The sequence below is a fragment of the Natator depressus genome, chromosome 6 (genome assembly GCF_965152275.1).
Source record: "Natator depressus isolate rNatDep1 chromosome 6, rNatDep2.hap1, whole genome shotgun sequence".
Lineage (NCBI taxonomy): Eukaryota > Metazoa > Chordata > Testudines > Cheloniidae > Natator > Natator depressus.
Genome location: NC_134239.1, coordinates 3,957,315 through 3,973,621, shown reverse-complemented (window position 1 = coordinate 3,973,621; position 16,307 = coordinate 3,957,315). Strand labels below are relative to the sequence as shown.

Genomic DNA, 16,307 nt, shown 5'->3' with positions numbered 1-16,307 from the left:
ACTAGAACCCATGATTTCAGAGCCGCAGTCCAGGGCTATCGCTGGGTCATACTGCTCCAGTGCTCCTGGGACTACGATAATGATAATAAATAATCTCAGTGACATTAGGTATAAAATTGAACAAAGAACTGGAAAAGTTTCCACTTTTCACTGAGCCTTAATTGTTGCAAGCTTTCACAATGAACTAGAATAGCAATAGGAGGATTCAGAGAAAATCACTGGGAATTTTCACAGAAAAACCAAACACCCATGATATTAAGATCTCTTTCTCTAAAATTCCTGCTGAACAGCATTACTATGCAGAACTACCATCATTCTACACATCGCATTTTCCCTTTCACCCCTAATGTCACTTTTCTGCTCCCTAATTTTCTCATGGCATTTTTCACCTCCTTATTGCGTAGGGTGTAGATCAAGGGATTCAGCAAGGGGGTAACAATGGTGTAGAACACTGTGACCATCTTATCCTCCGAGAAGGTGGTGGAAGGTCTTAAATACATGAAGATACATGGCCCGAAAAATATACTCACTACAGCAATATGGGAGGCACAAGTGGAAAGAGCTTTGCGACGACCTTCGGAGGAGCGAGTTCTCAAGGAGACTAAGATGAAGACATAGGACACAACCAGCACAACAAAAGAGGTCAGGGAAATCAACCCCGTATTGGCAATGATCATGATGCCAACAAGATAAGTGTCAGTGCAGGCCAGTTTCAGCAAAGGGTGCACATCACAGAAATAGTGGTCAATCTCGTTGGGCCCACAGAAGGGTAACTGGATGGTCAGGACAGTCTGAACCATGGAATGCACAAAGCCGCCCACCCATGAAGCCGTCACAAGGGAGCCACAAACACATCCAGTCATGATGGTTGTGTAATGGAGGGGTTTGCAGATCGCAATGTAACGATCATACGCCATCACTGTGAGGAGGAAGATTTCAGTGCATCCAAAGAAATGGGCCACAAACAGCTGGGCTATGCAGCCATCAAAGGAGATGATTTTCCTCTCCACAAAGAAGTCTGCAATCAGTTTTGGGGCTGTGACAGAGGAAAGGCACATGTCTACAAAGGACAGATAGCTGAGGAAGAAATACATGGGAGACTTCAGATACTGGCTGCTCTTTACAGTGACAATGATGAGAAGATTTCCCAGCAAAGTAGCGATATAGAGGAGTAAAAAGAAGACAAAACACACTGGCCATAACTTCTCATTGTGGCAAAGTCCCAAAAGGATGAATTCAGTCACATTCTGTGTGGGCTCCATGTACTCAGTTTAAATGATGGGTATATGGAATACCGCTAATCCACCTGCCATGACACAAGACAAGGATAGGTAGAATCAATACATATTGACCGGTGATGAGGTGAATATCAAGATGCATTGACTGAAGTGGTAGACTTTGTCCAAAACTAAAAATGAGCAATATGTAACTCAAGGAACTAGAGGAAATTGGCTTGAGTTACATATTGCCATGAACAGTATATACTCAAAATAATTAGAGTGGAAAATCTGAAGATGATTCATTCTAGTCTTCCCCCACGATGAATCATCAAAGGCTTTAATTGTAAGTGAAAAACTTAACCTTAACTATGCTTTGCAATCAGCTCTTCCATGATACAAATTCTATTTTATTCTTATTGCATTGTTAAACACCTTCAGAAGTCCCATTTTTCAACCAAGGACATCTCTTACCTTTGCATGTGAGCACATAAATGCTCACAAAAGTATTGATTTCTACATGCAAACATAAAACTGAGTTACCTTGTTAAGTAACCAAGGATTGAAAACTGGTCTCTGATTATTTTCATCACAAAATTATTTCACAAAATTTACATTTAGTTGAAAAGGCATTTTCATTGAAAAAAAAATGATTTCAGTGGAGAATTTTGACCAGCTTTACACAAAACCCCAATTGAAAGAAGGATTGAAACAGTAATTTATCAGCAGGACTCACGGATACACTTTAGATTATTTATGCTGTTCCAAAAATGCAAAGCAGCCACAAACACTGTTCGATTGACCAGTTAACTCTGTCGCCAGAGGGGTGGAAAGCAGCTGAAGCCGATGAGCGAACTTGACCCTTTGTGTGTTATCATTTGATTTGAGGTGACTGCATTAAATTTTCTGTGTTCAAAAGAAAATATTTATGAGTGGTCATAAGCAGGAATGGATTAAATATCGTTTGGGGGTGGTCATTGCTTACAGACTAGCATCTAATAAACCTATTTTATACATTTCAAAACAAAAATTAAAATAACAAATAAAAATAATATGAAGATTTTTCAAGAGAGAAGCTTGTAATGAAGATTTTAGAGACATTCATCGTACTTTAGGTGAATTAGTTGGAGACTGATTGATGGAGCGGGGAATTAGATTGGAATGAATCCTAATAAAGTAGTTTTCTTTTTCTTTTACATTGGTAGAGCTAAGCAGGGAAAGAACGCATAAAATACTCAACCTTGCTGGAAAATTCACATGGGTTGTATTTGCAGATCTGAAAACGTACCTGGATGGTGATAGGTTTTATTTCCCCTGCTTCTAACCTGCTGCTGTAGCAAAGGTGTTCGGGTCTGAACAACAGTAAGCAGTTGATGAGGGTGATCACATACTCCCTGCTATATAAATTTTCTGTTTTGTACATTTCATCCTCACACCCGTCTTTACAAGCCCTGTCTTAGGATGTCCTTTGCTGTCTGTCAATTCTGCGAAAACCAAATTAGTGAACTAGAGAAGTGGTTTGATCAAGGCAGCCCTCAGGAATCTTTTCACATCAACCACTTCCCCAACTCGCAAAGCCTAAGATCTAAGAGCGTCTCCATCCCTCGCTCCGCAAAATCTAAGACCCAACAAGATCTTTGGGAATAATTGTCTCCCTCTCTGCTGTGAAGTCACAGCAGAAATATTTAAAATCAATATGCAGTGGCAGTGCGTCATTGCCTGGTTAATGAGCTCCCAGAGGCATTTCAAGGCTTCTCCGCTGGAAATAGTTGTTGAAGAAGCACTCCCCTATATAGCTTTAAACATGTATTTGAAGCAAACTTTCGAAGTTCTGCTGAGAGTTAGTCCCTTTCATTGTCTTCAAACTCCATCTTTCAATATGACCCCCTCCCCCACCCCGCCTCCTCATACTTTCACCAAGGGATGGGCTTAGAGATCTTGCTATTGTCCGGTTCCTTCTACTCACGCCCCCTACATAACAAGAGGGCACAGGAAATCCTGTGTCAAGTTCCTCATTTCACTCCTATGCTTAGAAAGGGGACCCTGAGAACTTGGGCAAAAGGCCACAAGCTCTGTGGACCTGCTGTGTGTGAACAGCCATTGGATCAGGCCTTAACCGAAGACAACTCATGCCCAGCATAATCAATGGAAAATCACCGGATTGACTTCAGTGGCATTTGCATCACCCCTTAATCACTGATCTACAGGATCGAACAACATTTGGATTTCTCTTCTACATGATAATGTGACTCAACTGTGACAGGACCAGGGCTTGTGGTGTCAGTTCTCAAAGAAACCCTGGCTGCACAGGATGATGGGAGTTCTGAGGAAATGCCTGGTGATGTGGCCACTGCTGCTTACATTCCAGGATGTTATCTTGTATTCCACCCTATGCTTAGTCTGGGATGCCACCGCTGTGGAAAGTTTGGGAACTCTAGCAGCATCATTGGTGCTGGGACCTCCCACCTCATATAGGCACTTGATACCATTCACAGTGAAAGTGTAACCCACTCGTGAATGTGCGTATCCGACCTTCCTACATGCCTGTCAAGGTTCCTTCCCCACTCTGAGCTCTAGGGTGCAGTTGTGGAGACATGCATGAAAGACCTCCTACGTTTATTCCTGCCAGCTTAGGTTAAAAACTTCCTCAAGGTATAAACTTTGCCTTGTCCTTGAACCCTATGCTGCCACCACCAAGCGTTTTAAACAAAGAACAGGGAAAGAGACCACTTGGAGACGTCTTCCCCCCAAAATATCCCCCCCAAGCCCTATACCCCTTCTTCTGGGGAAGGCTTGATAATAATCCTCACCAATTTGTACAGGTGAACACGGACACAAACCCTTGGATCTTAAGAACAATGAAAAATCAATCAGATTCTTAAAAGAAGAATTTTAATTAAAGAAAAGTTAAAAGAATCAGCTCTGTAAAATCAGGATGGTAAATACATTACAGGGTAATCAAATTCAAAACATAGAGAATCCCTCTAGGCAAACCTTAAGTTACAAAATGACACAAAAACAGGACTATACATTCCCTCCAGCACAGCTTATTTTACCAGCCATTAAACAAAAGGAAATCTATTCCATTTTCTAGCTAGATTACTTACTAACTTAACAGGAATTGGAAGGCTGCATTCCTGAACTGTTCCTGGCAAAAGCAACACACAGACAGCCAGAACCCTTTGTTCCCCCCCACTCCAGATTTGAAAGTATCTTGTCCCCCATTGGTCATTTTGGGTCAGGTGCCAGCAAGGCTACCTACGCTTCTTAACACTTTACAGGTGAAAGGATTTTGCCTCTGGCCAGGAGGGATTTTATAGCGCTGTATACAGAAAGGTGGTTACCCTTCCCTTTATATTTATGACAGTGCCAAAGTGCTGAAGCTGTTGCTCTCTAATTCAAGCTATACCAACTCCTGCCTTTACTTCTGGAGATCCCCAGTTATATCCATGGTGTGCTGGTTGTCACAGATGGAGGCTGCAACAAAAAACAGTAGTGGGACCATGCAGTCAAGGAAATAAAATATGTTTGTACTTCATATGCCTTTGCAAAATCTGTATATGGGGGTGGGGAGGGGAGAGAACATGGCTTGATGCCTTCTCTTCTACTTATGCAGCCATAGACAAACTGGCCCATCAGAAGAGAAGAGTTCATTATTCCCTGTGGCAACAAGACGTTGTGTCATTAAACCACAATTGCAATGATATGGCCAGATTGAGAAGATAGAGCAGCCATCTGTGAGAATCTAACTATGCCATTGACGTGGTATTCATTGGGAATTTATCCCCTTTTTTGCTAAGCAAATCATTCATAAAAGCAATACTGATTTTTTGTGACCATATTCGTAACTCTTAAGTGTACATGACAATGTTCAGATGGGTAAATTTCACTTCTGAGTTGTTCACAAACTGTTGGCTTGGACTCTTCTCTCTTTGTATTGAATTTGGGAGGTTGGTGGCCTGCCAATCCCTTCCTAACTGTAAGTGGGGATCCCAGCTGGCTTCAGTAAACTCCCACTGTCCCAGTCATGAATGGAAACAATGGAGGGGCTGCACAAGCCTCTTGACACCTCTTTTAGGTCAGAGGACAGAGGAGTTAAGCAAGGAAATTATCCATGTACTTGTTTGGTGACACTGGCCATCAGCCATCGTGCTTTGTCAGGTCAGCTGGGGCCTGACTGACTCACCCTGCCGAGCTGCTGTTTGTGACTTCCAAGGTGTCTGCCCTATAGCACAGGGAGGCCAATTCCTCACCATGCTTTGCCCCTGGGTCCACTAATTGACCTGCCTCAGCAGAGCAAAGCACAGCACAGAGCCCTCAGTTATCCTTGCCTGGTGGCTCTGCTGGCCCTCCTTCTCTTGCTGACCATCCAGGAAAGCTGTGCGTTGGTTTTCCCCCCTCTGAAAAGCAGTTGTGAATCACTTTTACTCTCCAACTCACCCATTGCTAACTCAGTTTTCCCCCTTGCTGTCTCTGCTCCTGCTCTCTAGGTAGCCCTACCTCCTGGCACTGTATCCCCAGGGTGGAGGGGTGCTGCCTGCTCCCACCCTGGTCTTAGGGCAGCCGCAGAGGCTGAAGAAACACTGGGGACTGAGGCATCATTACGGCAGGAGCATGCCTAGCTTCAAAACTTCCTTTGGGCAGCCCTGCTTTAGCATGTTGATTTAGTTTTGAGCAATTCTTAATGTTTTATTTTTTTAAATAAAAGTAAAGGAAAATCAAAACAAAATTTTTTTCTGAAATTTTTAAAAGTTTCCTTCCCCCCCCGACCAAAACAATTCAGTGAAATCAACACTAAGTATATCAGTTTACCTGAATCTGCATTTTTTGCTGGGAAAAAAGTTTCAGTTGAAAAATGTCACCTTGTTCTAGTCCTAAACAATCACTGAACTAAGAGATTTAACAATATTCCGATTTCTGTTCTACATGCTCATGCAGAAAAGTTACAGGCCTCAATCATAACAATGCAATGGAAGGAATGATTCAGCGAGCTTTACAGCAGACACATTATCGCAAAATCAACCAGTGAGGGCTCTGGGGAAGTGCATGGCCAAATGGGTCCTACTACATTTTGTCACAAGATGCTGCTGACATGCCACTGCAGGACTGCTCTGGGCCTACAGCTGGAGTGAAGGGAGGACCCAGCATCTGTGGGAAGTCTAGCACTAACAGTGGTGCTGTGTTCCTAGGGTGAAAGCCAGCGAAAGGTTCCCACTGATTTCACTGGGACCTGGATCAAAGGCCACACAGATTTCGGAAGTGGCTGCCCTTTGTTCACCTGTGCAAGATATGTATTGGGAGTGGGGATAAACACCCACACCCTCCCTTACCGACCGATGGAACCAGTCCTGTATTGATCCATAATGAGAGACCTGTGATGTTAGCCTAGCTGTAATGACACAAAACCAAGACTCGGACATCTCTCTCAGAGCGGGCACACGGCAAAGCCAAACTATTCCTTTAAAACAGTATTCACTGGGAATTAGACTCCGTTTTTGCTGAACAAATCATTTGTCAAATGAACCTCATTTCCTTTGAATGAATTTGGTATTTATAAGTATTTGGACAGTAGTTGGGCCTAATGATATTAATGTATGGTTTGTTCACAAACTGCTCATCTTGTCTATTTAGTCTTTGCTATTTGTTCTTTTGTGAGACAAGACACCCAAGCCATATAATATACTTCCTACTCCCCGCTTGAACGGATGACATTTTTCACCTGGAGAATAATGAAAGGTGGAAAAGTACTCTTTCTGGGACCAATTTTCAGAAGAATTTGCAATAATATCTGTGAAAAGTTTGGGGTTTGCAAACACTTTCATGAACACACCAGTGTTGAAACCACACAAAACAAACAACAGAACTCAATAGATCAGAGTGACCCAAAGTTCTTGCTTTGGTTGTAGATATATTCATCAATCCATTTTTTTGTTTTGCTTTGTTTTAACTATTAGACCAGGCCTGGGAGCTGGGCTAACGTGAGTGAAGCAAACCAGTGTCTGTAATTCTTTTGTTCCAAGCTTACTTCAGCGTCTGGAGATTCCCCTAATTGTTATTGTGCATGGCATATTCTCACCTTGTAGCTAAGTAATTAAATGTGTGTAACAGGAAAATTAAGTTTTCAACTTGCGTCATTACAGAACTTTTTTTTTTTCCAAAGAAGTTTTAATTATGCCCACTGGACCTACGCTAAGTATCTCCGGATGTTACCATGGCATCCCTGTGTTGGTGTTTATCTGGGATAAGAACAAGATTATATATATAAAAAAAAAGTTATCATCAGACCCAAGTCCTACTTCAAAAGTTACTGAAAGTTACCAACAATCAAAGGAAATTCTTAAAGAAACCTGCAATCTCCAGGATTTTAAAGCTCTGCTGGATTGTAAAAATAAAAGATGGAGATTCCATCTTTTGTGATGATTTGTTCTGACAATGCTGAAACACAGCTGCACTTGACTAGGAATCAAGCATTTGGCCCATTGTTCCATAAGTGCTCTGTCTGGTTTTGGTATATTTTAGCAAGGCCACAGAGTACATAACATGCTCATGTGCATCCAAAAGGTTGACAGTGGGGCTGGTCGGAAAATTGTTGTTAAAAGGTTCCTGTCTGACAATGACATATCAATATAAATGATTTTTTTCATGAAATAATATCTCTTTCAGTGAAAATTCCCATGAAAAGACATCAGAACATTTAATTTCAGAAAAAAAATGACAACTTTTTGTTCTGAAATGTTCTCTACTTTATTTCTATTTTTATGATACTTTTATTATTTTCATCGTAGTGGTGCATAATTGTCAGGGTATGTCATAATGGGACAGCTCATGTCAGATTATGATAATATAACAGTCAACATTTTCACAGAGTCATAGAACTGGAAGGGACCTCAAGAAGTCATCAAGTCCAGTCCCCCGCACTCATGACAGGACCAGCACCAACTAGACCATCCCTGATAGGTGTTTGTCTAACCTAATCTGAAAAATCTCCAGTGATGAAGATTCCACAACCTCCCTGGGCTATTGATTCCAGTGCTTAACCACCCTGACGTTGGAAAGTTTTTCCTAATGTCCAACCTAAACCTCCCTTGCTGCAATTTAAGCCCATTGCTTCTTGCCTTATCATCAGAGGGAAAGGAGAACAATTTTTCTCCCTCCTCCTTTTAATAACCTTTGAGGTACTTCAAAACAGTTATCATGTCCCCTCTCTGTCTTCTCTTTTCCACACTAGACAAACCCAGTTCTTTCAATCTTCCCTCATAGATCATGTTTTCCAGACCCCCTAATCATCCTTGTTGCTCTCCTCTGGACTCTCTCTAATTTGTCCATATCTTTCCTGAAATGTGGCACACAGAACTGGACACAATACTCCAGTTCAGGCCTAATCAGCGAGGAGTAGAGTGGAAGAATTATTTCTTGTGTCTTGCTTACCACACTCCTACTAATGCATCCCAGAATGATGTTTGCTTTTTTGCAACAGCGTTACGCTGTTAACTCATATTTAGCTTGTGGTCCACTATGACCCTTCGATCCCTTTCTGCAGTACTTCTCCCTAGGCAGTCATTTCCCATTCTGTTTGTGTGCATCTGATTGTTCCTTCCTCAGTGGAGTACTTTGCATTTGTCCTTATTGAATTTCATCCTATTGACTTCAGACCATTTCTCCAGTTTGTCCAGATCATTTTGTATTATAATCCTATCCTCTAAAGCACTTGCAGGCCCTCCCAGTTAGGTATCATCCGCAAACTTAATAAGGGTACTCTCTATGCCATGATCTAAATCGTTGATGAAGACATTGAAAAGAACTGGTGCCAGAACTGATCCCTGCGGAACCTCACTTGTTATGCCCTTCCAGCATGACTGTGAACCATTGATAACTACTCTCTGGGAGCGGTTTCCCAACCAGTTATGCACTTTATAGTAGCTCCATCTAGGTTGTATTTCCCTAGTTTCTTGATGAGAAGGTCATGTAAGATTGTATCAAAAGCCTTACTAAAGTCTAGATATGCCACATATACCTTATTCCCCCTATTCACAAGGCTTGTTGCCCTGTCAAAGAAAGCTATCAGGTTGGTTTGACATGATTTCGTCTTGACAAATCCATGCTGATTATCACTTATCACCTTATGATCTTCTAGATGTTTGCAAATTGATTCCTTAATTATTTGCTCCATTATCTTACCTGGTACCAAAGTTAAGCTGTCTGGTCTTTGATTGCCTGGGTTGCCTTTATTTCCCTTTTTTACAGATAGGCACTCTATGTGCTCCTTTCCAGTCTCCTGGAATCTCCCCTGTCTTCCATGACTTTTCAAAGATAATAGCTAATGGCTCAGATATCTCCTCAGCCAGTTCCCTGAGTATTCTAGGATGCATTTCATAAGGCCCTGGTGACTTCAAGTCACCTAACTTGTCCAAGTAACTTTTAACTTGTTCTTTCCCTATTTTAGCATCTGAACCTACCCCATTTTCACTGGCATTCTGTATAGCAACCTTCTTGGTGAAAACTGAAACAAAAAAGTCATTTAGCACCTCTGCCATTTCCACATTTTCTGTTATTGTGTTCCCCTCTTCATTTAGTAATGGACCTACCCTGGCCTTGGTCTTCCTCTTGCTTCTAATGTATTTGTAGAATGTTTTCTTGTTACCCTGTATGTCTCTAGCTCGTTTGATCTCATGTTGTGCCTTAGCCTTTCTAATTTTGCCCCTACATACATGTTTTATTTGTTTATATTCATCCTTTCTAATTTGACCTTGTTTCCACTTTTTTGTAGGAATCTTTTTTGATTTTTAGGTCATTGAAGATCTCCTGGTTAAGCCAGGGTGGTTTCTTGCCATACTTCCTGTCTTTCCTATGCAGTGGATAGTTTGCTCTTGTGCCCTTAATAATGTCTCTCTGAAAAACTGTCAACTGTCTTCTATTGTTTTTCCCCTTAGACTTGATTCCCATGAGATCTTACCTGCCAACTCCCTGAGTTTGCTCAAGTCTCCCTTCTTGAAATCCATTGTCTTTATTTTGCTGTTTTCCCTCCTACCATTCCTTAGAATCATGAACTCTATCATTTCATAGAATCATCGAATATCAGGGTTGGAAGGGACCACAGGAGGTCATCTAGTCCAACCCCCTGCTCAAAGCAGGACCAAGCCCCAATTTTTGCCCCAGATCCCGAAATGGCCCCCTCAAGGATTGAACTCCCAAGCCTGGGTTTAGCAGGCCAATGCTCAAACCACTGAGCTATCCCTCCCCCCAAAGCTGCCTTCCACTTCCACTTCATGATCACTTTCCCCCAAGCTGCCTTCCACTTTCAAATTCTCAACCACTTCCTCCTTGTTTGTCAAAATCAAGTCTAGAACGGCCTCTCCCCTAGTAGCTTTCTCCACCTTCTGGAACAAAAAATTGTCTCCAATTCAGTCCAAGAACTTGTTGGATAATCTGTGCCCTGCGGTGTTATTTTCCCAACAGATGTCTGGGTAGTTGAAATCCCCCATTACCACCAAGTCCTGGGCTTTGGATGTTTTTGTTAGTTGTTTGAAAAACTCCTCATCCACCTCTTCTTCATGCTTAGGTGGTCTGTAGTAGACCCCCCTACTATGACATCACCTTTATTTTGTACCCCTTTTATCCTTCCCCAGAGACTTTCAACAAGTCTGTCTCCTATTCCATCTCAACCTCAGACCAAATGGTCACATTCTTAATATATAAGGCAACACCTCCTCCCTTTTTTCCCGCCTATCCTTCCTCAGCAAGCTGTACCCTTCTACACCAATATTCCAATTGTGCGTATTGTCCCACCAGGTCTCTGTGATGCCAACTGTGTCATCATTGTGTCCATTGACCAGAATTATGAGTTCTTCCTGCTTATTCCCCATACTTCTTGCCTTAGTGTTGTCAAGGTTCCTTCCCCATTCTGAACTCCAGGGTACAGATATGGGGACCTGCATGAAAACCTCCTCAGCTTACTTTTACCAGCTTAGGTTCAAACTTCCCCAAGGTACAAATTAATTTTACCCTTTGCCCTTGGATTTCTACTGCCACCACCAAACTTTATCTGAGTTTCTGAAAAAGCTGAGTTTCGACATGTCTTTCCCCAAAATATCCTCCCAACCCTTGCACCCCACTTCTTGGGGAAGGTTTGGTAAAAATCCTCACCAATTTGCATAGGTGACCACAGACCCAAACCCTTGGATCTTAGAACAATGAAAAAACATTCCGTTTCCTTACAAGAAGACTTTTAATAGAAGTAAAAAAAAAATCAGGATGGTAAAATCAGGATGGTAAATACCTTAGAGGGTAATTAGATTCAAAACATAGAGAATCCCACTAGGCAAAACCTTAAGTTACAAAAAAGACACACAGACAGGAATATTCATTCTATTCAGCACAGCTATTTTCTCAGCCATTTCAAGAAATCATAATCTAACACATACCTAGCTAGATTACTTACTAAGTTCTAAGACTCCATTCCTGTTCTGTCTCCGGCAAAAGCATCACACAGACAGACACAGACCCTTTGTTTTTCTCCCTCCTCCAAGCTTTTTAAAGTATCTTGTCTCCTCATTGGTCATTTTGGTCAGGTGCCAGCGAGGTTATCTTTAACTTCTTAACCCTTTAGAGGTGAGAGGATTTTTCCTCTGGCCAGGAGGGATTTTAAAGGGGTTTACCCTTCCCTTTATATTTATGACAAGTATACAGACATTTAAGATACTGATTTGATTCCCCCCACCCAGTTCTGTCTTGTCTCTTGTTGATCCTTGCTATTACAGCCCATGCTCCCCCCAATTTCTGACCCTTCTCCCAGGTCTCCATGTGTTTGACTTACCTGTGCGCTTTGGCCTCCTGCCCCCTTCAAACCTACTTTAAAGCCCTCCTCATTAGGTTGTTCAATCAGGCTGCTGAAGCTTCTTCTCCCCTTCCCCATCCAGCCTGCACCCCTTTAGCTGGGCCCCTCACCCTTGTTCCTGCCAGTCTCCCTCCAGCCTCTTGCCACCCACTGGGCAATGATGTGGAAGAAATCATAAAAACATCACTGATAGTTTGCAAATGACAAAGAACAGTAACTTCAACAAAGTTAAGATCAGCATCCTACCACTGTGAGAGCAACTCTATGGAGGTTTATTTTAACAAGGAAGCAACGAGTCAAAAACGGCCTAATGAAAAAGTGAGAAAATTAAAAGACTTAGACTAACCATGGCAACAACTCAAGCAGCCATCATAGATTCCTAGATGGTACTTGTCCCCCAAACCACAAAACAAGAAGTGGGAAGGAAGAAAAAAAAAAGAAACCCCACAGCTGAGTGTGGCCGAATGGCAAAACTCAAGGAAATTAACTGGGCCAAACAGGTATCCTTCAGGAAATGGAATTCTACTCCCCAGGAAGCCAACAGCACATTCACAACAGCACGTAAAGTGTAAGATGGACATCAGCAGGGCTCAGAGGGAATTGGAAAAGAAAGTAGTCAAGGACCTAAAAACAACCAACCGTAAATTCTTTCATGCTATTGGGAAGACTGTCAGAGAATCAGTGGTGCATGCAGCGTAGCCATGTCAGTCCCAGGATATTAGAGAGACGAGGTGGATGAGGTGATATCTTTCATTGGACCAACTTCTGTTGATAGACAAGCTTTTGAGCCTTTTGAAGAAGAACTCTGTGTGACTCAAAATCTTGTCTCTTTCACCATAATGGCATGGAACCCACCTCTCATGAGCACCCCCTTCTGGTCAGGTGTGTCTTCACTTCTCCGTTTATGGTGACCCTCTCTGGCAGTTTCTAGTGACTCAGCCCTCTGGCCAAGTCACAGTCTGTATGGAACACAACTCTGACATCTTCAGGGGCATTAGTCCAACAAAGTCTGTATGCGCTCCTGGCACTGGTAGGGGACCATGCCCCCAGAGCTTACTCCCTGGAGACTTTTCACCTATTCTGGTCTATCTGGCCTTAGGTAAGTTCTATATAAAGTGGGGGAAGCAAACAATGAGTGTCTTCAGCTGGCTTAAGAGACAGCCTCCCCACCACACAGAGATACCTGAAGGCACCTGGAAACAAAAGGACTGTAACCACAGGGGTGGGTGAGGCCAGGCTGGACCCAGGTCAGAAAAGGCATCTGACATGAGAAGGATTTTACCTGAAGTAACAACTTGGGGTGAGAAGTTAACATTTGGAACTGATTTCTGAGTGTATTAACCTTAGCCTTGCTTGTGTTTTTTTTTTATTTTGCTTCGTGTCTTACATTGTTCTGTCTGTTGCTACTTAAAACCGCTTAAATCCTACTTTTTATGTCTAAGAAAATCACTTTTGTTTATTTATAAACTCAGTGTAAGTAATTGTTAGCTGGGGGGAAACATATCTCTCTATCGGTGATATGGGGGGGACATTTATCTTTTTACCCTGTATAAGCTTATGACAGAGTAAAACAGATTTATTTGGGGTTAGGTCCCACTGGGGGCTGGGTGTCTGCATGCTGGAGACAGGTATCCTCCTGAGCTGGTTTCAGTCTAGATGAGAAGTTTTGTGGGCGGAGCCCGTACCCTTGGTCTGTGTTGTAGCAGACTGGCTTGTCTGGCTCAACAAGGCAGGGTTCTGGAGGCCCAGGCTGGCAGGAAAAATAGGCTCAGAGGTAATTTGAGCCCATCAGGTGACAGTCCCAATGAGGGTCTCTGTGACCGAACCCAGCACACTATGCACTTGGGTTTCCTGCATTTCCAAAAAACATCCCAGCACTTGAGCGATGTGCTGTTCCAGTCTGGGTTGCTCTCAATCTCTCCTTTCAAAGTTGTTCTACTGTGGATAACTAATTAAATAACGACTGGAACAGAGACGTGAAGTTGAGCATCTCACCCTCGAGGCGGTTCCCCTTTTCCACCAGCTTATAGAATCATTCTCTCTCTCTGGCCCTGGGATACTTCCCATGTTTTGTCCACTGATCTCAGTTGGGGTCTGCAGACCTTGTTGGAATACAAACAAATTAATCATAATAACAATACAATAATGAAAAATACAGATTCAAGAATTGGTTAGGAATTTATTCATTGCTTTCCTCAAGGCGTCCTTCACCTCCGTGTTCCTCAGGCTGTAGATGAGGGGGTTCAACATGGGGATCACCAGCGTGTAAAACACTGAGGTCACTTTGTCTCTGTCCATGGAATAGCTGGAGGTGGGGCGCAAATACATGAAGAGGAAGGTGCCATAAGACAGGACCACAGCGGTTAAGTGGAAAGAGCAGGTGGAGAAGGCTTTGCGCTGGCTCTCGGCAGAGCGGATCTGCAGGATGGTGGAGATGATATAGACATAGGAGAGGAGGACAGTCACAAAGCTGCTCCCTGTAATGCAGCTCGTCAGAGCAAACATCACAATCTCATTGATGCGGGTGTCAGAACAGGAGAGCGCCAACAGTGGGAGGACGTCACAGAAGAAATGATTGACGATGTTGGAGCTGCAGAATGACAGCTGAAATGTGCAACACGTGTATATCATTGAATCCACAATCCCCACAGCGTACGCCCCAGCCACCAGCTGTTTACAAAGGTGCCTGGACATGGTGACCGTATAGAGCAGCGGGTTACAGATGGCCACATAACGGTCATACGCCATCACAGCCAGCAAGAGGCACTCAACATCTCCAAAAACAATAGAGAGATACATTTGCACAGCGCAGGCCGTGTAAGAAATGCTTTTCCTCTCAGCTAATAAATTCAGCAGCATCTTAGGGGAAATTATCAAGGAAATGCAGAGGTCACAGAAGGACAAATTCCTGAGGAAAAAGTACATGGGGGTATGGAGTCGGGGATCAATAGTGATTAAGAAGATCATCCCCCCATTCCCCACCAGGGTGATACCATAAATCAGTAGGAACACCACAAACATGGGGATCTGCAGCTCCGGACGATCTGTCAGTCCTGAGAGAATGAATTCAGTCACCTCCGAGTGATTTCCCTCTTCCATCTCCTCTGAACAGAGATCAGGCTGCTGCAGAGCTATGGGCCGGTGGATGGTGCGGAAAACCTGTCCCTTCTCTGTAATGAAGTAAGGGAAGATAAATGGAGATCAGTTTCTCAATGGACATCAGTACCCGCTCAGGGAAGGGCTGAGTCCACAGAGCCAGATGTTCTCAGCTGGTTATTCCAGGTGTTCGATAAAATGCACACGCTCTGCAAATACAATGAAACACAGGTTAATCATGCCCCCCCAAAAAACTCCTGTTCACTAATCCAAACTAATCCAATCCTTAGCTAAAGAAGGGGTGAGAGTAAAGGAGTGTCAATCTTTCCACCCTCTCTGGGCAAGGGGAGCTCTGTGGCTTGGCATGTCCGTTTCGGGTAAAGTTGTTTACTGTGCTAATTAAGCTTTTTGGCATTTACTTGAGCTTCTATGAAAACTCAGAGACATAATGGGAAGCCCTGACTTCAGTGACTAGGTAATTGCCTATTTTTTCCAACCAAGGAGGTCGCTCCTTTAGCTGAAGGGGTAGGAGTTCGGGATGAGGCTTTTGATGCTGGTGGTCTGGAATTCAATAGCTGCTGATCCCCAGGGTGTCTGTCTGTGTGTGTGTGACTGTAATTCAGGACAGTAGCACGTACCTGCTGAGAAGAGAGAAAGAGAGATGTGTTGGTGTTTCCTCGTCCACAGAAACTGCCAGTTTGGAGCATTCAGGAAGTTTTATACAAAGATGTGTGATCTATGGGACGTAATTCCTGAAGCAACTGGGAATACCTGAGCTCAGAGAGACACAACACTGAATTCATGCATTCAGTGAACCAAAGCCACCCTCGCTTAATTGGTGCCCTGGGAATTAATTTGACCTACTCTTTCTTACTGTGTAATTAAACTGATGCAATTTCTACCAGAGTTACAGAGTATGAGGTTAGGGGTATATTTCATCTTGCTGTTTTCAGTGCAACCTGGGTACTGTGAAGAGCTGATCCACTAAGGGTTTTTGGTTTTTGTTTTTGTTTTTTTTTTTGTGGAGACCAAAATCTTTTAGCTGAAAACTTAATATTTCGACTTGGAAGTACCACGGGGGTTCCTCAGACACTCCACACCACCAATCTCTTCCATTGGCCAGGCTCCCAGGCTGGACTACATCCGCAATGGTGCATGAT

General features: G+C 43.0%; 2 protein-coding genes across 2 annotated transcripts; both read right to left on the bottom strand.

Moving 5' to 3' along the window:
• Positions 1 to 311: 311 nt before the first annotated feature.
• On the bottom strand, positions 312 to 1,262 carry LOC141988985 (olfactory receptor 4S2-like). The gene has a single exon (XM_074955172.1). It carries the CDS (start codon positions 1,260 to 1,262, stop codon positions 312 to 314), a length of 951 nt encoding a protein of 316 aa, XP_074811273.1.
• Positions 1,263 to 14,211: 12,949 nt separating this feature from the next.
• Positions 14,212 to 15,150, bottom strand: LOC141989835 (olfactory receptor 5AR1-like). Its single transcript, XM_074956755.1, has one exon. It carries the CDS (start codon positions 15,148 to 15,150, stop codon positions 14,212 to 14,214), a length of 939 nt encoding a protein of 312 aa, XP_074812856.1.
• Between the last annotated feature and the right edge of the window lie 1,157 nt (positions 15,151 to 16,307).

What these genes read in the sequence shown, in the direction of transcription:
- LOC141988985 (XM_074955172.1), bottom strand. Translation starts at nt 1,262, where the DNA reads ATGGAGCCCACACAGAATGTGACTGAATTCATCCTTTTGGGACTTTGC.
- LOC141989835 (XM_074956755.1), bottom strand. Translation starts at nt 15,150, where the DNA reads ATGGAAGAGGGAAATCACTCGGAGGTGACTGAATTCATTCTCTCAGGA.